At 44.2% G+C, this 23,724-nt stretch overlaps 1 protein-coding gene across 4 annotated transcripts in view; it reads right to left on the bottom strand.

Annotated features, from left to right (window-relative positions):
- DNAH5 (dynein axonemal heavy chain 5) overlaps positions 1–23,724 on the bottom strand; it is a 300,951-nt gene that overhangs the window by 193,538 nt on the left and 83,689 nt on the right. For all 4 annotated transcript variants that reach the window (XM_050937377.1, XM_050937378.1, XM_050937376.1 and 1 more), the window contains exons 4-12: positions 21,697–21,860; positions 18,612–18,833; positions 17,730–17,867; positions 15,394–15,570; positions 12,665–12,778; positions 11,579–11,686; positions 10,649–10,771; positions 7,961–8,176; positions 134–241 (exon numbers count right to left, since the gene is read on the bottom strand). In XM_050937377.1, coding sequence (XP_050793334.1) covers positions 134–241; positions 7,961–8,176; positions 10,649–10,771; positions 11,579–11,686; positions 12,665–12,778; positions 15,394–15,570; positions 17,730–17,867; positions 18,612–18,833; positions 21,697–21,860 — 1,370 coding nt within the window. The remainder of the gene's footprint in view (positions 1–133; positions 242–7,960; positions 8,177–10,648; positions 10,772–11,578; positions 11,687–12,664; positions 12,779–15,393; positions 15,571–17,729; positions 17,868–18,611; positions 18,834–21,696; positions 21,861–23,724) is intronic.

Genomic DNA, 23,724 nt, shown 5'->3' on the forward strand with positions numbered 1-23,724 from the left:
ATCAGAGCATGCATACACCAGTTGATATTGCCTCAAATGGACACCTTCCCCTTTTGGCATTCCAATCAATTAACAGTAGTAAACCTAGCAAAAAAAAAAAAAAAATCACCAAGCGCTTAATTATGCAACCTACATGAAGGTCACTGGTCTGTTTGCAAAACTCTTCATAGTCCTGGTCAAAATCTGTCTTTCGTTGATCTAAGAAGTTGTACTCCTTTTTCTTCATTGTGGCAACAATGCTCTAAACAATTTTTGAAAGAAAACAAAATATCAGAATACAGTTGCCTTATCAAGCAACCTGTCATGTTCAGTTACTTACATCTGTTGGGTTTACAAGGTTGTGTTCTGTGTTTTCAACTACAGATATTAAAATCTCCATTTTTCAAATGCATAAACAAAACAATCTTAGTGACAGATAAGGAAAAAATTACAACACAGACCACAGCAGTTGCACTTTAAAACACTCCTGTCTACTGTAAGTTTTAATGTAAAAACTGATAGAAAATTCAAACCCTAGTGATTTTCTCATTTAAACATATTTGTTACCCATAATTTTTTTCTCATACAAGTGTGCAACACTTCCATATAATATACTACTACTTTGCACCGGAGTGTATCAGACAAAAGGAACAAAAGTTCACATTAAATTTCTAACAAAAACACACCATTAGTAGTATTCTCCTTTAATCAATGTATTCTGTGAGGAAAAGATGAGTATTCAGAATCACATTCCACTGCATGAACAGCCTAGCATTTGTTACTTGCCCACTGTTTCAGCATTGCTGCAGTTTGCACAAATGGAAGCACAGATTGGTTGGCTCCCCGACACCAGTAGCCGACAATCCTGTTAAAAGTTGGGTTTACTCCTGCTGATCAGCCACAGTTCAGCATGCTAGCTGCTTGTCAGGCTCCACTTATCATTTAAGTCCAGCCCCATATTTTTCATTGGCATAGATGGATTCACCATTGTGAAGACATTTTAATCTAAACTTACTGATTTTTTTACCCTTGTTATAACAATTTCTTCCATGAACAAAGTAAATCTAAGATAGCAACTAAATGACAGAAGATTACGTGTGTTCATACTGTTCAATTCAACTGGTAAATGAACTCCAGAAACCTTTACTTGTCAAGTGTTTCAGCCAATCACAAGACCGTGGATACTTATTACACTGCCACATAGTTCAGTAATTTAAATAAGGTTACTACCATTCAATAGCAGCATGGCCTCATAATGATTTTCAGGCCTTTCTTTAATTGGCCTTTGATTTTTACCATCAACAGCTTAATATGATATGTATTATTTCAGAATGAAGCATAAGTTTTTTCCTCCTGAACAGAGGGCCTGCATAAAGCTCTTAACACAGGGCTTCAGTGGTGCAATGGCTCTTGAGTGTGTCCAAGGAGTTTTACTCTAATACCATTATCAAGACAATTCTTTATTGGCAACTCATCTTAAGGCACAGCTGTAGCAGTGAAACATCAGCACCAGACAACCTAAAGAGGTGACCTCCCATCACAATGTTCAAATACCATGAATTTCATTTTTATACTGATAGAATCATGACATTGTGCACTTGACTGTGAAAGGAATAGTGAGGAAAGGAAATAAGGAAAAGACGGTTACTCACCTTTGTAACTGTTGTTCTTCGAGATGTGTTGCTCATATCCATTCCAGTTAGGTGTGTGCGCCGCGCGTGCACGTTCGTCGGAAGATTTTTACCCTAGCAACTCCAGTGGGCCGGCAGGTCGCCCCCTAGAGTGGCGCCGGCATGGCGCCTGATATATACCCCTGCCGGCCCACCTGCTCCTCAGTTCCTTCTTGCCGGCTACTCTGACAGTGGGGAAGGAGGGCGGGTGTGGAATGGATATGAGCAACTCATCTCGAAGAACAACAGTTACAAAGGTGAGTAACCGTCTTTTCTTCTTCGAGTGATTGCTCATATCCATTCCAGTTAGGTGAATCCCAAGCCTTACCTAGGCGGTGGAGTCGGAGTGAGAAGTCGCGGCATGTAGCACTGCGGAGCCGAAGGCCGCGTCATCTCTGGACTGCTGGACCAGGGCATAATGGGAAGCAAAGGTATGAACGGAGGACCAGTTTGCTGCCCTACAGATCTCCTGGATGGGCACGTGGGCAAGGAAAGCTGTCGATGATGCCTGAGCCCTGGTAGAGTGCGCAGTCACGTGATCCGGAGGAGTCCGAGCTAAGTCATAGCAGGCTCAGATACAGGACGTTACCCACGAGGAGATTCTTTGAGAGGAAACAGGTAACCCCTTGGCCCGTTCTGCTACCACCACTAAGAGTTGGCGGGTTCTGCGGAACGGCTTGGTTCTCTCTATATAAAACGCAAGTGCTCGATGGACGTCCAGCGAGTGAAGCTGCTGTTCCCTGCGGGACGAGTGGGGTTTCGGGAAAAAGACAGGGAGAAAGATGTCCCGGTTGACATGAAAGGCTGAGACCACCTTGGGGAGAAAGGCTGGGTGCGGTCTCAGCTGGACCTTGTCCCCATGGAACACCGTATAGGGGGGATCTACAGTGAGAGCCCGGAGCTCCGACACCCGTCTGGCTGAGGTGATGGCCACCAGGAAGGCAGTTTTCCAGGAGAGATAGAGCAGGGAGCAAGTCGCTAAAGGCTCAAACGGAGGGGACATGAGCCAGGTGAGCACTAGGTTCAGGTCCCAGGTAGGGGTAGGGCGTCGAATCTGGGGGTATAGACGCTCCAATCCCTTAAGGAATCTCGACACCATAGGGTGAGAGAACACCGATGGGCCATCCTCCCCCAGGTGAAAGGTGGAGATGGCCGCCAGATGAACCTGAAGAGATGATATCGCCAGGCGTGTTCCTTAAGGGACCAGATGTAGTCCAAGATAATGGCAATAGACACCTGAGCGGGGAGGAGACTGCGTTCCGCACACCAGCAGGTGAAGCGCTTCCATTTCGCTGAATAAGTCGCTCTGGTGGAAGGCTTCCTGCTGCCCAGGAGCACCTGCCGTACTGGGGTAGAGCAACGGAGCTCGGACCGGGTCAGCCACTCAGGAGCCATGCCGTGAGGTGCAGGGACTGCAGGTCTGGGTGACGTAGCCTGCCGTGGTCCTGAGTGATCAGGTACAGGTTAAGGGGCAGGGGGACAGGGTCGGCTAGAGATAGGTCCAGCAACATGGAGTACCACTGCTGCCTGGGCCACGCTGGAGCTATCATGATCAAACGGGCCCTGTCCCTGCGCACCTTCAGAAGGACCTTGTGGACGAGCGGGGAATGGAGGGAACGCGTAGAATAGATGCGTTGTCCAGGGGATAAGGAAGGCATCTGCTATCGAACCTGGTTCCCGGCCTTGAAAGGAGCAGAACATCTGGCACTTCCTGTTCCCTCGGGATGCGAAGAGGTCCATCCGGGGACATCCCCACCTCTGGAAGAGAGAAAGGGCAACGTCCAGGCAAAGGGACCACTCGTGGGAAAGGAAGGATCTGCTCGGATGGTCCGCCAGTGTGTTCCAAACCCCGGGAAGGTGAATGGAGTGGGCTATGCAGAAGTCCCAAAGCCTCACGGTCTCCTGACACAGGGAAGAAGACCTCGTGCCGCCCTGCTTGTTGATGTAATACATGGCCGTTGTGTTGTCAGTGAATACCGAGACACAGCAACCTTGAAGTTGAAGACAGAATGTTTGGCAAGCAAGTCGGACTGCCCTCAGTTCCCGTATGTTGATGTGGAGGGCTAATTCGTGAGGTGAGCACCGACCTTGTGTCTGTAGGGTTCCGAGATGGGCCCCTCCAACCTAAATCTGAGGCGTCTGTTGTCAGGGACACCGAAGGCTGGGGCGGATGGAACGGCAACCCCGCACATACCATGGACTGGTCCAGCCACCACCTCAGGGAACTTAATACATCCTGGGGAACGGTAACAATTGCGTCCAGAAGGTGCCGAGTCGGACGGTACTGACTGATGAGCCAAGACTGGAGGGGCCTCATGGCAAACGTGCAAGCAGTCATGTGGCCCAATAGAGTTAGGCACGTACATATGGAGGTCAAGGGTGCTGACTGCAGTCGTCGTATAATGGCCGTCAAGGTCTGGAACCTTGCTAGAGGAAGAATGGCTCTGGCTAGAGTCGAGTCCAGAAGTGCTCGATAAACTCTATCCTCTGAGTGGGGATTAGCATTGACTTTTCTATATTGAGAATGAGGCCCAAGTTCTCGAAGAGACTGCTGACCATGCGGACATGGCTGAGGACTTGTGCCTCTGATGATCCCCGAATCAGCCAGTCGTCGAGGTACAGAAGTACATGTATGCGGCTGCGACGGAGGTGGGCGACGACTACAGCCATACATTTGGTGAATACCCTCGGGGCCGTGGAGAGGCCGAATGGGAGGACCACAAACTGATAGTGGCAGCGGTTGATCACGAACCAAAGGAACCGTCTGTGCAGCGGGAAGATGGTTATATGAAAATACGCATCTTGCATGTCGAGGGCGACGTACCAGTCTCCAGGATCCAAGGACGAGATAATGGTTCCCAAGGATACCATACGGAACTTCAACTTCACGATGTATCTGTTGAGTTCGCACAGGTCGAGGATAGGCCTGAGGCCTCCCTTGGCTTTGGGGATCAGAAAGTAACGGGAGTAAAACCCCTTGCCCAGCTGGGCTTCTGGAACCTCCTCTATGGCTCCTTTGTCGAGGAGCGTCCACACCTCCTGAAGAAGGAGTTGCTCGTGAGAGGGGTCCCTGAAGAGGGACGGAGGAGGGGGGTGGGAGAGGGGGGTGCAAAACAAATTGCAGATGGTATCCAGCTTGTAATGTGCATAAGACCCAACGGTCTGATGTCAGACGAGACCACGCCGGGAGGAAAAATGAAAGACGGTTGGAGAAGGGCGGGGATGAATCCAGGAGGGAAACTGGTGCAGCGCCCTCGGGCGCACCTTCAAAATGAAGGCTTTGGGCCAGAGGGAGCGTTGGAGGAGCTCTGGTTTTGCCCCCCTTAGTTGCCCGATTGTCTACGTCGGCCGTTCCTACTTCGGCATCTGGCGAAGTCCTGCCTCTGGCGAGGTTGAGGATAGGGCCGGCGCTGCTGTTGAGGCCGGAAAAGTCTGCGCTGGGTGACTGGTGTATGCATCCCCAAGGAGCACATAATGACCCTATTGTCTTTAGGGCTTTGCAGCCTGGGGTCGGTCTTGCCCGAAAACAGGCCCTGGCCTTCAAACGGGAGGTCCTGTATGGTGTATTGGAGCTTCAGAGGAAGACCAGAGACCTGAAGCCAGCAAAGCCGGTGCATGGTCACGCCAGAAGCCAGGGTCCTGGCGGCCGAATCTGCGGCGTCGAGGGATGCTTGCAGAGAAGTTCGCGCCACCTTCTTGCCCTCGTCAAGGATTGTCGCAAATTCCTGACGTGCATCTTATGGAAGCAACTCCTTAAATTTGTCTGCTGCCGCCGAGGTGTTGTAAGTGTAGCAGCTAAGGAGAGCTTGTTGGTTGGACACTCGCAGCTGGAAAGCGCCCGCAGAATAGAGCTTTTGGCCAAGCAGGTCCATGCGCCATGCTTCTTTAGACTTCGGTGCTGGGGCCTGTTGGCCGTGACGCTCCCTCTTGTTCACAGATTGTACAACGAGGGAGCACAGAGGTGAGTGGACATAGAGATACTCGTACCCCTTCGATGGCACCATGTATTTGCATTCCACGCCACGTGCCACGGGTGGAACTGATGCCGGCGACTGTCAGATGGTAGTGACATTGGCCTGAATGGTCCGTATAAAGGGAAGGGGGACACGAGCGGGAGCATTTGCAGACAATATGCTCACCACCGAATCCTCAATTTCTGAGACCTCCTCGGCCTGCAAATTCATGTTTTGTGCCACGCGCCAGAGGAGGTCTTGATGCGCTCTGAGGTCGAGCGGAGGAGGGCTGGTGGATGTTGTTCCAGCAACTGCCTCATCCGGGGAGGATGACGAGGAGACCCCCGGCAGGAGTGGATCTGCAGGATGCTCCGTCTGGAGCAATGTTTCCGGCTCTGGAGGGAGGTCAGGGTCCCGCTGGTGAGACAATCCCTCCTCTGCAGGGGACGGGGGAGGACGAGACAGTGTGGCCTCCGGAGCCCTGTGCTCTGACGTTGTTGGACGCGGAGGAACCTGTTGCTGCCCTTGGGCTTGATGATATGCCCAGGGGGTCCAGAAGCCCCACTGCTGTGGTCCATGCTCCTGAGCAGGGGCTCCTGGAAGAGAGCAGCAGGTCTGTCCGCATCCATAGCATACGCGCTGTCTGTCTGAGAGGAGACAGACGGCTGTTGGGATGGCCAAGGTGGAGCCGAACGGGACTGATACGGGTCCCTCAGTCTAGACGACGGAGACCTCCTCGGTGCCGGGGACCGGTGCCGGGAATCATACCGGTGCCGGGAGTCATACCAGTGCCGGGATCGAGACCGGGACCTACTACCAGCGCGGTGCCGGGAGGTCGACCGGGATGCCGAACGCTGACGATGGGAGCGGCTTCTGGAATCTCAGTGCCGGTAGCGGTGGCTTGAGCCAGAACGGTGCCGGGAGTACCGGGACCTCCGTGAAGAGGATCGGCGCCACGAGTACGACTGGTACCGCCACGGGGAGCGGTGCCGGGAATGCGAGCGGCATCCCGATTGAGATTGTCCACGGTGCCTGGATCTTGATAGGGATCGATGCCGGCTCAGTGAACCCAGAGATGGAGCTCGCAAGGCCGTGGGCTTGCCCTTTGACTGCAGAACCCGCACCGGAGGCACCGGGGGTTGAGATGGCTCAGTCAAAGCAATCAGGTCCCGAGCCGAAGCAAATGTCTCCAGTGTCAAGGGAACCACTAGCTCGACCCCAGATCTTATGGGGGAGCTGTGAGGGACCGGACTCGACGGACCTCCCGGGCCCGGAGTCGATGGAATCCCTATCATCGGTGCCGCGGCCATAGATGGTGCCGGACGCTCCGTCCGCGTCTGCCTGGCTGGAGTGGCAGACGTCGAAGGCCTTGCTTCTGGGGCCGGTGCCGGGGAAGGCCGGTGCCGCGGCGTCTTCCCGGTGCCAGAGCGGAGCCGGCGCTCGGCGTCGAGGCTGGAGGGTTAAGCGCTGCTTCCATTAAGAGGGTCTTTAAGCGCTGATCCCTCTCCTTCTTTGTTCTTGGCTTAAATGCCTTACATATGCGGCACTTTTCCGAGATATGCGATTCCCCAAGGCACTTCAGGCAGGCGTCGTGGGGATCGTTCATTGGCATCGGCTTCTTGCAGGCCGAGCACTGTTTAAACCCTGGAAAGCCGGGCATGGGCCCGGCGCGGGGGAGGGCTAGAGCCCAAGCCTGCTAACTATTTACAACAAATACTACAACTAACAACTAATACTAAAAACTCTAATTACAACTATAACTATATACAACTATTAGAACAACGAGACAATGGAGAGCTAGGGACGTGGAGGACAGCTATGCCGTGCTCCACCGTTCCAACGACTGACACAGCAGTAAGAAGGAACTGAGGAGCGGGCGGGCCGGCAGGGGTATATATCAGGCACCATGCCGGCACCACTCTAGGGGGCGACCTGCCGGCCCACCGGAGTGGCTAGGGTAAAAATCTTCCGACGAACGTGCACGCACGGCGCGCACACCTAACTGGAATGGATATGAGCAATCACTCGAAGAAGAATCCATGTATCTCTGCCCTAACCTCTTGCATTTATCCATGTTTTGCATATTTTGAATATTTCACCCCCAACCTTTCTTGCTTATACTCCCTTCCTTCTTTGCACATTTATCCCTCTCTCTAAATCTTTGATGGAAAATGCTTATTTAAGAGCAAATTATATGGACTATAAAAGTCTTGTGCATTCAAGTAGATTCAACAATATACATCTCTGAGAACGGACTAGTACCCAGTAAGATTAGTACAGCCTATTTTTAAAATTTCTCCATAGTCCATCATCTGCATTTGTTGCTTTAATTCCACCTCTGCCTAATGATGTGTGTACCTGATATTTTGTTGCCATAACTTCCAATCCTTCAATCTTTGATTCTTGCAGAACTGAGTAGGTTGTAATGGTACTGAAGACATGTATAATTTTAACTAGACGTCGATGAAACGTTTCAAATTTTCCGAAGATATACATCTCACTAAAATCAAACTGTCTTTCAGCTGGATTTTGTTCTAGTTTTTCTTTTGTCTTGTGAAAACAATTTTGATACTCCTTGGAAACAACAAAATTGAACAAACATGAGAGACATCATAAACATTTCATTTTCATAATCTAGAATAGAATTATCTAGACAGTCACCATCTCTAATCAACTGGTCGGGGGGGAGAAATTTGATCAAGTAATCACTAGTCTACACTACACCAAGTCTTAAGTGCAGTTCTTCTCTGAAAAATTAGGTTGAGAAATGGTATCATGGGATTCCACATTCATTATGTCTTCATATTTGCATATTCATTTTGCTGATCACATCTTTAGCTACATCAAAGCCCTATTGCCTTCAATGGCACTATACAAGTGAACTCAAAAGTGGGAATTTAATTAACATGTAGAAAAAGAACCCAATTCACTTTCCCTTAGTTGGACAGTAGTTAGAGCAAGGTTTATCATTAAGGGCAGATATAACTGAGTACAAACCAAATAGTTCTGCTGAGTAACAGTGTCTTCAGTTTTCCCAAATCATTTCCTATAGGAAAGCACTGTAAAAGTTAGATTGCAGCTCTGTTGCAACAAAAACACTTATTCTGGCTTGTGTGGACTGCACCAAACCTTACTATAATCAAGTTTAAAAAATTGTTCTGTCAAGCATCAAACTGTGAACAATTTAATAACACCAGTACATAGTTTCTCTCATAGGTAGCCCCATTTAAGTTGCGTACAATTACTCTCGTCTGAAGGACTACTGAAGAGCCAGGATTTTCACAAGTGCTTAGTGATTCTGGGTGTTGAATCTGTAACATTTTAAATGATTTTCTAAGGTTGGATGCTGAGAACTTCTTGAAAATCCACCCCCGTTACAGTGTTTTAAGTTCAGCACCCAGAATCACAAGTCACTTTTGAAAATCATGGCCCAGATTGATTGCTTGCCCTGGACAATAAGGGATTCATAATCTATCTCTACATTCGTGAATCGGACTTCAATTTCAAGCCAGTGCTTCTCAATATGCAATATTCCATCTTTAACCCAAGTACAGACCTAGACTTAAGTGTATGTAACTCAACTCTCTTTTTTAAGATTAATCCCTGAAAGTATCTTCAATATGTAAATGAAAAATATTTAATTTAGATATTAAGGCTTGGATTTTTTGTAAATGGGCTTGAAGGAGTTGGTTGCCAAATTCCAATAGGCTTTTTTGAAAAATCCCCACCTTAGACTATAGGCAGTATGCAAAACTCCAGTGTGCGGCTGGTTAAGTTCAACAGCTTCTCCAAGTTACTAGGTTGCCATGTATTCATTCTAACAATCCCCCCTCCGCCCCCGCCTCCTTGCCATGACTACCATCTTTCTGGAGAAACTCAGAGGGCAAGAAAAATCCCAAATATTGCAGTGTTAAAAATGTCTATGTTGAAAATTTTACTCTAGTATTTTAAGTGCCTATGTGATTTAGGAGCCCAAATTACATTTTCAAAAGTCACTTAGGTATTTCAAAAGTTTACCCATAATCTCTTTTGGAGCTAATTAGGTGTTGAGGAATGTTTCCTTCCTGCTTTCATTATTCTTTCTAGATATACTGACCAACATGCACTGGCCTGGGTGCCTAGCGCTAACCTCATATTTAAGCATGCAAATGAAAGCTTATATTTAGGTAACCAGGTATGGAATTTGTAGTGCAACTTTAGGATGGGAAATTTTATCCATTGAAGATATGCCACCAGATTCTAATTATAATTATCCCAGGTTAAATCCTTACCTGAACTTCAATTAAGGAAAGGAGTTACACCAGATTTTTCCCAGGGAAAGTGAGATCATAGTTTGGCCCACTGTTTTACTAGAGAACTGTCTTTCACTTTTCTGTATGCAATGAATTATTTAATGTCAGTCACTGTTAGACAGACAGAGAACACACCACACATACCAACAAGACTAAGGCAGCTGGAAACATTTGTAAGAATCTGTGTAAACTTCAATATGGGATTTTCTCTGAAGAAAATTATTTAGTATTTAATGACTCTAAAGTAATTAGTGCACTTGGAGAGAGACTTTAAAACAGGCTCTGTATCCAAGACTCAGAATATGATGACAAATGAAAATACTGCCACAGCATGAGTTCACTATATGCAACTTCAGTGCTACAATAGGTGCAAGGAAAGGGGTGTAGAGAAGAGGACCCAAGATGCCATGGCCATTTTTGCATACTTGATTAGGAAGCAGTCAGACAGTCTTTATGCACCAAGAATGAAAGGATTCAGTCAGTCCCCAGACTTCATGGGAGAACATGTCCCCACTTGCCCTTCTACACCAACAGTCAGACAAGGGAGTGAGGTGGAGATCTTGCAAGTGGACTATGAAGGCTAAGTGGACCAACACCATCCAGTGGATGTATTTTGCCTGCAGAACACAGGGCAGAAGACTCTAGAAATAGAACACTGAGGCACTCTCCCACCCCTTCAGTCCCAGGAGAATCCAGTCCTGAGGCAACACATTTTTTGCACTTTCATTTATCACACACTGAGCTTTAAGGTTACCTGTTTAAGTCTAATAGCTGCTTGCAGCTTCTCCATAACTATTTCCCGAGGCTGGTCCCAGATGGTGGCCATCTTGTTGTTAGTTATGTATGCTTTACATGCTGTTATCATCTGATTTGTTACCTAAGGATAAAATTAATTTCTAGTCTTATGAATAGGTCTGATTTAACATGTTTTGTTTTCATTTCATTTTATGTCCCCCATTTACTCGTTACTGGCTGACTGCACATGAAGCATCAAAGCTTCCAGCTAGGTGTGTAGACAAATGGTTTCACCTCCAATGACCAATCTCAATTCTATTCCCCAACCAAAATGCTGCTGATCAAGTCACTACCCAAGAGATGGGATAGTCTAGAACTTTAAATGTGCCAAACACAGTTGAGGTGACAAAGTACTTTTGTATCTTGTGAGTCAAGTATAACTAGTTATGTCCCAGACGACTGCACTAGGAGGGAAAAAATAAGAGGCATTCTTAAACTGAATTCCTATTTTCATGCAGGAATGAAGAGCGATAGTTAAGAAATGAGCTAAGTTAGCAAAACTGTATACAGAGTGCAAAATTCACAATTGGCATAAGCAGCTATAACTCCGTAGAAAACAATGCAATCACAGCTGCCTATGGCCAGAGTGAGTTTAGCCCAGATTGTCTTTCAAGGATTCTCCCCAAGAACTCAGTTGGTTTTTGAACACTTGTCATGGTTACTTGCATCATTTAAAAGACTTCACTCTAGATTCTTTTGATCAGCATTTGAATGTAGTCTACATTCAAAGGAGAGTCAAGAATTCTACATGTTGAGACAAAGGTGTCTCACTAAATTTCCAGGATCCCTTTGTGTTAGTCTCCCCATGGGATCTTTTAATTAAAAGTCAGCTACATGTTTTGTACAGAAAGTGATACTGACACCAAGAGAGTATGTTCTGTGCACCTACCTTCACAAACAGTGAGGTTATCTTCTCAGAGGTATTGTAGTAACGTGAGATGCTATGAATCATCTTTATTGCATTTATGAGACCTGGAATAGCCTCTACCATGGACACCTAAAAGGAAACACCATAAGTTACTCAGTGAAATTCACCACTGCCTTGTATCTTGTATGATTTACAAACATGCAGAGAGGGTATAAAGTGTCACCTTTCTAATTTGAAAGTCTCTTTTCTACTGTGCATTCCCTTTACTGAATTAGCCGACTTATCTGATAGCCCAACCACTGTGATTAATTTGTCTGATTATTTTGAGAAAAATCTTGCAATTCAGGCTCAGACGACAGAGATGGGAAATGGAATCTAGAAGGGGCAAATAACTAGGGCCTTGTCTACACAATCTTTCACTGATTTCACTATGCAGTGTTGTTGTAGCCATGTTGGTCCCATGATATTAGAGATAAGGTGGCTGCGGTAATGTCTTTTATTGGTCCAACTTCTGTTGGTCAGAGACAATCATTGAAGCTTACACACCACTCTTCTTCAGCTCTTCTTGGCACATTCAGGCACTTAGAAGCCTAAAACCCACTAACAGTAATTGGGATTTTGCCTCCTAAGTGTCTAAACCAGATAAGTGCTGCAATACTGAGCACCGCAATGCCTCAATATCTTTACAAATCTGGGCCATGGTCTTTAACCAGGTACGTTATAATGAGTAACAAATGAAAAAACAAACCTCCTCTGCCTACCTTCATCACAGCTCTAAACTCCCAAAATTTATTTTGAAATTAGTAAAAAAAAGAGTCAGCATTGCATGTCCTTCCTTGGATGTCACAGAAAGCGGAGCATTTGTTAGATCTGGCCTGGTATCCCTGAAGAGGGAACACTCACTACCAAGTAACTTGTTTTTCAGTGACCGTATAATATAAACCTATTTTGAGAACTTGGAACTTGATGCAGGGATTCTGTGGGTGCAACGTAATGTTACATGACTCTCAGACTGTCAGTGAAACCTATGAAATGGAAATTTGCTTGCAGTTCAGTTGCTATATGGAATCTTATCTTTTCATTCAGGGAGTCAAACGTTGTACTTACAGGGTCACTGTTGTATAGGGGGTCACAGCATTTTTCCAGCGTGTAGAGATACTTAACATTGTCTTTAGCTTCATTAGCTGCATCAGTGATGCGAACATCCAGCTCTCGCCAGCTCTAAAAGAAAGAAGTAAAAACCAAAAATAATTATTTTAAGAAAAATTGAAACATCAAAGATATTGTACCAGGTGAGGATCTGGCCCTCTGTATCAATAATTTAATTACAACCTACAGCAACAGATACATAACAAAGCACAATAGAATGTAGTTAGTATTATAGAGTCTATTTTCCATTAGATGTCTATGTATACAATACCCATTAAAAAGTTACATTAATTGATCCAGAGAACAGGATTTCCACTACGTGTAGGTATGGCTACATCTACACTGCACACCACTTTCAGCAGCATGCAGAGTACATGCAGCTACACACTGCAGTGGAAAGCAGGCTGCACCCACACTGCAGTGTATAGCCACATGTGTCAGGGAAAGGCTCTAGCAGCGGGGAGGGAGCAAAGAAAGATTTCAGCAGCATCCTACTTTTGGAGCTTTCCCCCACTGCCAGAGCCTTTCTGTGCAGCTGGGAAAAACTCCAGCAGCAGAGAGCTGGCAGAACCTTTCCCCACTGCCTCTTCCCACCAGAGCCTTTTCCTGCTGCAGGGAAAGGCTCCTGCAGTGGGACATTACACTACTAAAAATAGAAGTGTAGATGGGGAGGTGCTGCTTGGACATGCAGAGAGCCGCATAGGGTATATACCACCTAAGCAATGCCTCATGGTCTACACTGATACTTACATCCATGCCAGGGGTGCTTTCTGTGTACAGGCTCTACACACCCACTGAAAGGAGTGTGCAGCACAGAAGTATCTTATCAGGTTGGTCAAGTTCCCAATTCAGCATCTAACTTATCTTCACTTCTGTTACACCTCAACCAGACAGGTGACACAACACAGCAAGTGGCAGTGCCAGGGCATACTTTATACACTATGTTCTATGTACGTATCATGTGATGCCATGAGGGAATGAACTTGCATCACTCTCACCAAGACAGGAGAAATTCTAAAGGCAAAAGGATTTTTTTTTGAGCTGGGGAATACTTAGTTAACAGTCCCCTCAAGCATAGTGGTAAATCCACCCAGATCCCTCAGCAGTGCTTGGGAGCCCTGAATTTCAAGAACTTGCAGAAGCAGCTACTGCTTACAGGTTATGGGCCTTTGGAAAAAACAAAGCACAAGAGAGGGAAGTGATGACCAGCATATGGTAGGGAAAACTGCTTTATCCTTTCCCTCATTGCAAAAAAGGCCTAATGCTAGGGAACTGGCTGGTAGCATATTTGAAATTAATAATCTGCCATCAACGCCTGAAGTGGCTACTGGAGCAGCACAGTAGATCAGCTGCTGCCAACACAGGGATGCAGGGAATGGTAAAAGAAACCTCTTATCGCTGATCGCAAATGCAAGTTGAGAGCAGCATATGGGTGGGAAGAAGGCTAGACACTGGGAGTGAATGTGGTGGAGTTATCAGCAGAGGCAGATTAAGGTTTCCTGGTACCCTGGGCCAGAGAAAGTGTGGGGGCCTTCCCCAGGCCTTCCCCCTGCAGTCCTGCCCCCATCCCACCCCATCCACCTGTAGCCCCACCCACAGCCCCACCACTTTTTGTCCCTTCTCCCCTCAGTCTCACCCCATTTCATCACCACCCACTGCAGCTCCACAACCTGTTTGTTCCTTTCTGCTCCCCCACTACAGCCTCAAGACTGGAGAAGCTCTGTCCCCACCCCACAGCCCTGGGGCCACAGTGGGGAGTGAGAGCTCCCCCAGCCCTGAGGCTGTAGCAGGGAGCAAGAGCTCCTCCAGTCTTAGAGACGCAGCCGGGGTCCGGGTGCTGGAGCTTCCCCCACTACTCTGTGCTTCTGTGGGGGTCCGGGGTCAGGGTGCAGTGGTTTCTCCCACTCGGCACTTCTGTCAGGGACCAGGGTCAGGACGCAGGGGCTTCCCCCTCCCCACCCCGGCTTGTGCTTCTGCCAGGGCCCAGGCTTCCACCACCCTGCTCAGATTTGTGCTGGGGACAGGGCCCCCATTTTTATGGGAGCCCCTCAATTGGCCAGGACTCCTGGGACAAGGCCCCGTCAGCCCACTGGATAATCCACCACTGGCTATCAGGAACTGGGCTGCAAGGAAACAAAGTGACACACGATAAAATGGATGTTTTGGATAAGCGGTAAAAGGAAGAGCATCTGGGAAGAGTGACACTTGAGGAGGCTCTCCTGCTTTAAATTTGTGCTTGGGAATCCGTGACTATTAAGCCAATTCCTCTACCTGATAGATTTCTGAAGCCATTAGCTATGTGCATCTTATTTAGATCAACAGAAATGCCATCAACTGGAATGTGAGGAATTGTTTTGCTTGGCCACAAATATGGGGTCTATTTTCTTCAGCTACCTGCCTGTTCATTCTAATCTGTTTTATGTCATAACCAACTTTTCACTGAAAAGCTTTTACTATTAAATACTGATTTGTGATATGCTCTGTAGATGCAGGCCAGTGCTTTAACACCTAATAATAAATATTAAGTCAAATCCCAGTCTTTCCCTCAGTCTCCGTTTAGTGTGTTGAACTTAAAAAAATATAAGAACATCAGGATTTTGTGCATTAAATATACTGTATATACTGGGAAACTAATACTGTATGTAACCTATTTTCAGCCTTTAGTTCTGTCTTAACTTAACAGAAACCTTCAGAAGTCTGGATTTAGCAGCAGTAAGTACTCCCAGCACCGCCTTCACATCTGGGCTCTTCAGTTGGTCCAAAAGGTAGCTGAATTTAGACAATCGTTTCTTCCAGTGATCCAGTTCTGCTCGTGGGCCCAGGTCATCAGCTTCTTTCCTCAGCTGATCATTTTCAGCCAGGACCTTGAATTACACAGCAATATATCAGTGACTGATACAGAAGTGCTGCTATTTATCTGAACAGATGGCGGCGATATGAAGTCTCCTATTATTACTGACGTTCACCTCCTGTTTGCAGTGTTGTTGTACACGCAGTTTTCTATGGCGGTCCCAGGATATTAGCGAGATAAGGTGGGTGAGGTAATATCAGTGAAAGAACTGACAAAGAGCTCTCTGTGTAGTGCAAGCGCTTGTCTCTTTTACCAACAGAAGTTGGTCTGATAAAAGATATTATCTCATGCACATTGCCTCTCAGTTACCCTCCTGTAACTAGTTAGGAGCAAGGCTCCTCCCCACCCCACCCCTCTTCTTAAAAAGCCAAACTGACTCGATTTTGCTTAAAACTGTAAATTTGAGTAGACAATGGGTATTTCTTCAAAAAGCCAACATAAGAAATCAAATTAACATATTAAGACTTGGATAGCTAGCAATAGTGTAACCTTAAATCTACCTTAGGTCAAGCGTTTACCTTAACACATTGAGTTCATTACTTCCACTTTGTTTCATCACTGATTATGACAAAGCTTCTACAAAGAGCACAATATTCTGATAAATCAATGAGAGAGGTTTAATAACCAAGTCCATTTGGCACAGGATAGATGAGGGAAGGAAGCTAATAGCATTTCCACTCCTTTACATCCCATGACTATGTTGTGAAGCGCGTTCTCCTCTATAGTCTTCATTGCAACTGCAGTACATCAAACTCCCAAAATGAAGTGCTGCTATTAACAATATTAAATTGTTAGCTTACATAAGTTAGTGCTTCTTATTATTAACTCCCCACAGTCTATAATCGAGTCCCAAGAACAGCATCCTTAGACCTCTCTAATCTACATAGATTTTTACATCACTCACCCCAGTGGTATTTGAGTGCCTTAGGCTAAAATCTGCTTGCTGTACTAAGTATACTGTAGTGACAGCTTTAATGAGCATATTTTCCTTTTAGCAGTGTGTGCAGTACTAAAATGAGATTTTACAATCTTTTGGAAAAGGGAAAATACCCTGAAATGTTGCCAGATGTCCTTACTGTGCACCTACATCAAGATCCTTGCATTTCCTTCCTCCCCCAGAAGATCATGGCTTTTTGCTTTTTTTTTTAATTAAGGCCGCCAGAAGTCAATGCTAGTTTCTTTGTGATTTTGTATTTCATCATTTAGGAAGACTGAGATGCAAGAATTAATTTCTAAGAACAGAAAATCAGTAAGACTTAACGTAACACACATTTTATTTCTCATACTAAAAAAAATTGCAATCTGCATATATGTACATTACAGAGCCCTGTTTTCAATTGACCTATATAATTTAACCTTAGACAATATACTTTGAGCTACAACACAAATTCACAGTTTGGGAATAAATGCATTTTTTTCAAATCAATTTGGTAGTTTGACTTGGTGCTTGTCTACACAAACACTTAGTTTGCAGCAAGCTGGGATGTAAGTCTTCCCCATACTATTAGGCCATGCACTAAGTGTCTGGTATGGCAGCAGGTTTATTACAAAGTTCCCTAGGGTATTTTTAATCTATCCGGGTTTGAAACAGGAGTAGGCCAGTGTGCACTATTGAAATTTCAGTGTGCAGCAGCAGAACCTCCCCCACCCTCACCCCATAAACTAAGCATTCATGTGGATACAAGCCCTTATCCAAGGGCACAGAATATAGTAATTAATATTCAGCAGACCATAGCTTTTAAAAACGCAATACTACCAAAGGATAACAATACAAAATAATCAACCTGTAATTCATAAAGGATTCACTCATTATGTTTGTGCCAAAAACAGATACAATAGATGTATATGTATCATAGGGCTATTTTGGAGTGGAGAAGCTGAACAAGTGCTGCGCTTTACAAATAAGATCAATCCCTTAATGACAGCAAGGAAGCTTAACTCTGAGCATCATGGCGAGCATATACTGTATGCATTTATTTACCAATTTAAGATGGGTTGGAGCTCTGTATAGCATACTGATTAGAGAAAAAGTGCATATGTGGCCACATTAGTAAATACTTCTTTCTACCACTTCTGGGCTTAATGCTACTCGTGTAAACAGGACTAATCCAAGCTTCACTGACATTCATGTCAGAACAGTTGGCAATGTTTCAAATCTGTGCAGCGCATCACCTGTTCAATTTGTTTGATCCATACTTTCATGCAGGCCTCTATTCTTTCTAAAGCTTCTGTGCTGTTAGCAACAGCCAGATAGTCTGAAGGTCCCTTTAGAGTTTTCAAGTCATATGTGTCACACTTTGTCAGATTCACCTAAAAGAGGAAGAATTAAAAATTCAATCGAGACAGTGAGGACAGATACCTCAAGAGTTACCATTTCATTTGAAAAATTATTGCTTTGCCCTCTTGAAGAGAAGCCTGCTTTACATACCCACAGTTACTTTGAAGTTACAAACATAGGCCCTCCTGACACCCTAAACCAACAGGCCAAATTTCAGTAAGTTTCTGTCAACAATGTGCATGCCATGACTGGAATGTAGGCGTTCAGACCTAGTGGTCAGAGCAGGAGTCAGCCCAGGTCGGTACCGGAAGGCCAGAGTCCAAGACAGGCCAGTGGCCAAACCAAGAGTCAGGTGTCAGAAGAAAGGCAAAGTCAGAAACCAGAGTCTGGGGTCTCTAACACACAGTGTCTGAAGCACAGACAGCAGGCAGTTTGCGTTGTTGCTCAGACAATTCCCTGTCATGGTTTAAATCCTGGTGCCAGCAAATCAGTGGGCTGGGAGAAGCTGCCATTCAAGTCCTGCTAGGTGGTACTTCCTGCTGAGTCCAGCCTCTCAGGGCCCTTCCTCAGGAGCCCAGCCTATGCCTCCTGTGGTGATGTGCAGGCATCAGCAGCCCAGAACCCTCATGGTCCCAGATTCTAGCCCTGCAAGTTTTTACACTGCAGTACATGATGCTGTCTTTTGGTCTGCAGTTAAGAAAAAGCCCTTGAAAGGAACTTTCCGCAACAACAGCAATGTTAGGTTCATTTTATAGCATACATGCTGACAATCTTACCTTTTCCATCAGACTCTGCTGAGCTCCTGACAAGACACTAACAAATCCCTCAAGGGAGCCAAGGAAGTCCTGCCGAATATTAGCTGCCTGCTGAGGACTACCAACCTCACTCCAACCTTGGTTCATAGTCTTGATGACCGGAATGAAGATTTCTGACAGCAAATGCTGTACACTTTTTACTAAGCCACCCTGAGCAGTATCCAGCATGTTGAAATTCACTTCCTGAAAGAAGGGGATATGATGCATATCAAACTGGAAAATAAAGTTGGTTAAGATATATGTATGTGATTATATAGGCTGGTCACATTATAGGTGCTTGGAGAATTAGAACTTGAACTCCTGTTCTTTAGCAAAGGCTGCAAGAATCCTAGTCCTGAACAAACTGGCCCCTCTCAGGATTGTGGCTCAGTTGAACTGGCTAGCAATGAGCATTTCCCTGTTCCAGTTTGTTTACATGGAGGCAGGCAACTCCTGTCCTCAAAGAAGGGGGAACCAAACGTCCTGATGAGGTGGCCCAAAAAATTTTTGGAGGCATTCATCTAGTATTCCACGAAGACCTAGGTAAAGCCAGAGAGGTCACCATTGTACACCTGGACTCACTTATTTCATACTGCACGTCTACCACATTAAACCAAAATAGGTTTGGAGGTCTCAGAAGAGAATAGTTTTGTCAACAATATATACACTGAATTTGCTACTGACAAGGAGTTTGGAGGAAAATGTTCAGACTCCTGGCATGAAAAGTTCAAAGGAAACTTTGTTCCCTTGAATTAAGTTCAATGTCAAATGCCAACTGAGGTACTATTTTAATTGGGGTAAATTTATAGTGTCCTCAGCAATGGTATGTGGTCATTTTAACCACAATTTCTATATTTAGTTAAACACTTGAGTAAAATAAGTGTGTAGCATATTACTACCTAACGCAGAGTCAGGTAGATTAAAGCAAGCATTCCATATGGGACTAACCACAAATACACTGCTGTTTATACAGGGAAATCCCAGAACAAACAACAAAATTAACAGCTGCTATGTTAACTTCAATGATGAAACACAGGAAAAGTATCTTGAGAGGTCCTAAATCCGTCAGATTTTAACATCATAACCAACGCTTTTAATTACTCCTAAATGTAGGTAGCCCATCATATGCTCATCATCCATCTCAATTAAGAGTGAGGTTTAAATTTTTAAAGTACCTAAACCCATCTTCCAAAGCACCTAAGTGACTTAGGAGCTTAAATCCTATTTCAAGTTAATGGAACTTCGGTGTTTTTGATTAATTTATGTAGATTTGTCTTTTCCTCAGCAAATGAAGCTAATTAATGTTTTTCAAAGGGAAATCCAAAGTAAAGCGTTTGCAGTGAACTAGCCTGGAGAAGAGCAAGGTAAGGTTGACGGTGACAAGGACTTATGCAGAGCTCCCTGAGTTACCACCACTATCTAGGAATGTAAAACTAGCAAACATCTGATTATAACCCCTAGCTTAGGAATTATATGGGAAAATGGTAGACATATGCCCTTACTTAAGGATGGAAACCAAATCCCTTGCCACCCCTCCTGGTGCTATATTTCCATTCTGAAAGATTCCATACCTTTGCCAGTTTATATACCGAATGCACATTCAACGGCTGCTTCATCTATAACTGGAATACAGCAATATCTTCAGGGCTGTGACTATTGTGTATCAGAGTACAATCATTTAAGGCATTTAGCCCGTAGAACTACAGGGTCAAGGACTGAGGTACCAAAGCCAAAATATTTGATAACCTTTGCCTCTCCTTGTGTATTAACATCACTTCCATATTTTTCAAAGCAAACTTCAATCATCCTGTATCAGTCACCTTGTTACTTCCTGGTTCACTGGAAGACATCTCAAGAAGCATCGTTGGGTGACATCAAAAATATTAACAGCATAGGTTTTAATCAAACTGCTGATATTACTGATATCAGGCAGTGATGCGTTTGGGTACCTTCAGTCAATCCGGAATCTACAGTTAGTTTGTCTCTGAAGTTTTATGAAAGTCTAGTTAGAAACTTTGTAGTGACGTCCCTGCATCTTTGTTAGTGAGTTTCTAGTTCTGTCTCAACGATTATTGCTTTGCAGCTCACTCTTAAGAGTAAAACATACTGCACGTCTACCACTACTTAAGCATAAAGGGATACATTAAGAAAATCTTTACCATACACCATGCTCTTTTGCTCTATTTTTGATTGTGGCTACTTTCTTGCATGCACTATTAAATAGATAAGAAAAATCTTTAAAGGGTTAAGCACCACATGCAATACAAGGGATTGCATTAATACAGGATCTTTACTAGTTACTTTAATAGTTTTCTACAACACCACCAGCTCTGTTCCCTGTTTAGATTCTGACACCCTAGAATGCTAACATAATCTCTAGTATCAGAGACCCAAGCTATCAAGAGTCTTCATGTTTTGACATGCATTCCTAATTGTCGGAGGATCATGAGATGAACTGGCTCCATTTTGGTCATCTCAGATTATGCCAGAGTTAAATATTCATTGGGTAAGCTTTTATATTTGAGTACATATATTTTGATTTTTATTGTGTCCTTTGTGCAAAACTTGATTCGATCATACAGACAAGCATGAGATCATTTTCACTGCAAATCCACAAGACTAAATGTGTGGAACATCTGACTGTAAAAACAAAAAGTGACACCTATATGAAGTTCAAGCTTCGGCATCACAGTGCCACCGTTTGGCACAGTCTACAGTGTGGTCAATAAATCATCAGTGGAGATGCCACTGTTTGTTTTCTTGGACCCTAACACAAATTTTCCCTTTTTGCTCCCCACTTTTCAAATCCTGTGTTGACTATAACAATGCGCTTGAAGTTGGTGCCACTGACTGCTACCAGCACAACTGTTTGTGAAAGACAAACTATGCCACATTTCCTCAGTTACACTCTTCCTTCAGAGGAAAAGGCAACAATATTCCCTTTTTGGAGCTCTGCTCAGTTAATTGTACCAAGAGGTCTCAAATTAGAAGCTGCTATGATGCACCAGAGAAATTGAATTAAATTTTACTTTCTTATACTAACATCCAGCATTAACCTTTATCTTACCCGATGGATATTCTCTGCAGTGATGGTTTTGGAAGAACTAGCTCTAATGAAGAATACACATACACCGGTTAGAGCAACATCTATTCCCTCTGTTACAAACACTTTAGGTTTCTTGCTCCTTGCTGAGTCAGGATTGGGTCCTGTGCCTGGTGGGCCAAAATGTCCTATAATTTACACGAAAAAAAATTAGAGTTATCAATAGCTATGGTAAGCTATTCTTTCTAAAGGAAGGAAAGCAGTAGCTCAACTTTTCCATATCTAGTACAGGAGCTACTCCTAAACTGAAATGGGGACAAAAGTTTGTGAAAGGGACACTGGGATCTACACCTGGTTTAAAAAAAAAGTCGTGTAAACTTTCACTAAAAATGGAAAAAAAAATTTGAAGTTTTAAGTCAACATGGAAAAAGTGCCTCAAATTCAACATGAAAATTTTCATTTGGGTATAGTTTTTGAAAAGTTAGTTTTGGTTTTCAGGGGACTGACAGATGGAGATGGACACACATGTTTTCCTGTGGTGAAGGGCACCATAAAGTAAAGAGGAAAACAGAGGGTGAAAGGAAACCAAACGTATAGTTTTCTCACCGTCCCAAAGAAAAACAGATCAAAATTTTTTGGTTCAAAACAAATATTTTGGTTTTGAAATGAGTGAAAAGGTGAAATATGGATATTTGTTATCATTAAAAAACAGTTTTAATTGAAAAGGGAGAAAGAACTGTGGTCAGCTTTATTAAGTTATACTGTTACATTTTAAGGCATGAGGGACAATACCATGACTTGGAAGAGGAGAGCAAAGCTTTCAAGTGCTGAGAAACTCAGCTCTGCCTATGGTATCCATTAGGGACATCTATATGTCCAACTATGTATCCAGCAGTAGAGATTGAGTCTCATTTGTTTATTTCTTATGCACATGAATAGTCACTAAGTAAACAGTAATACTGCTCGTACTGGCAAGGTTATCTCAGATTAAGGGATCCAATATTGTGTCAGCAAAAGGCTAAAAAGAAGTTTGCAGAAAATAATTTTAGAGGTAATTAAGTCAGAGTTAAGAACAAGGAGAGATGGCCAGTGAGACCACCAAGGTGGCACAGCAACAAGCGAGAGTTAAGCAGAATATGGGGCAGTTAAGTTACCTCTCTTTGGGGCAAAGACCTACACCACATAGTTACCATATAGTTGCAAGCAGTGAATGTGAGGAATTGTTTAAAAGATATCCCAATAAGATGGTGATTTAAGAGTGTTAATAATGAGCTAGAGCTTAAACAAGCATCTGAATAATAGGATTACACTTCCATCCTGAAGTTTGGCCAAGATCATAAAGCAACAACTTTGTGTTTATTAATGGAAACTAGAAGTACTGCTACTAAGTGATTGGGGTGGGAGAGGAAAAACTATTACATTTTTATAGTTTAACTTTAGATTATAAATTAACTTCATCTACCACTGTTCCCAGTTCATTTGCAAAGTAAATGTCAAAAACCTAAGGGCCTCACTACAATACAAATTAAACCATGCTGTTAGGTTAGTAGTTATTTTTTTGCCTTCAAGATACTCAAAGCAAAACTTTTGTTTTCCCTTGTCACTCAAGAACTTAATGAACCTTTTTCAGCAAGGTACCAACATCAGGTCAATAAGCCTGGGAAAAAGGAGGTCATTCATTCAATATGCATGAGTAATTTCTTTAATCTTCAGATGGTGTAATGTGATCATATTTGTGAGCCACAAGAAAGAAAAAATAATTACTAAAGTTTAGTAAAGTTTTTATCTACTTGAGTAGATAAAAAATAATTTGTGAAGACACATGTGTGTATAAATATATTTGTGCATATGTCAAAGCCAAATGGTATACAGCTGCTTTCAGGCTACACTGAAAGTAGTTAATTTTACCTAATTATAATAGTGCCTCAAGACATGTTTAAGACAGAAAAGAGAATCTGACCTTTTAACCTTTCTCCCACTCCCTGAGTTGATTTGCAAGACTGAGATTTTTCTTTCTGCCTTCACTTAATTTTTAATAGATACTTCCAAGCC

Source organism: Gopherus flavomarginatus, chromosome 2 (genome assembly GCF_025201925.1).
Source record: "Gopherus flavomarginatus isolate rGopFla2 chromosome 2, rGopFla2.mat.asm, whole genome shotgun sequence".
Lineage (NCBI taxonomy): Eukaryota > Metazoa > Chordata > Testudines > Testudinidae > Gopherus > Gopherus flavomarginatus.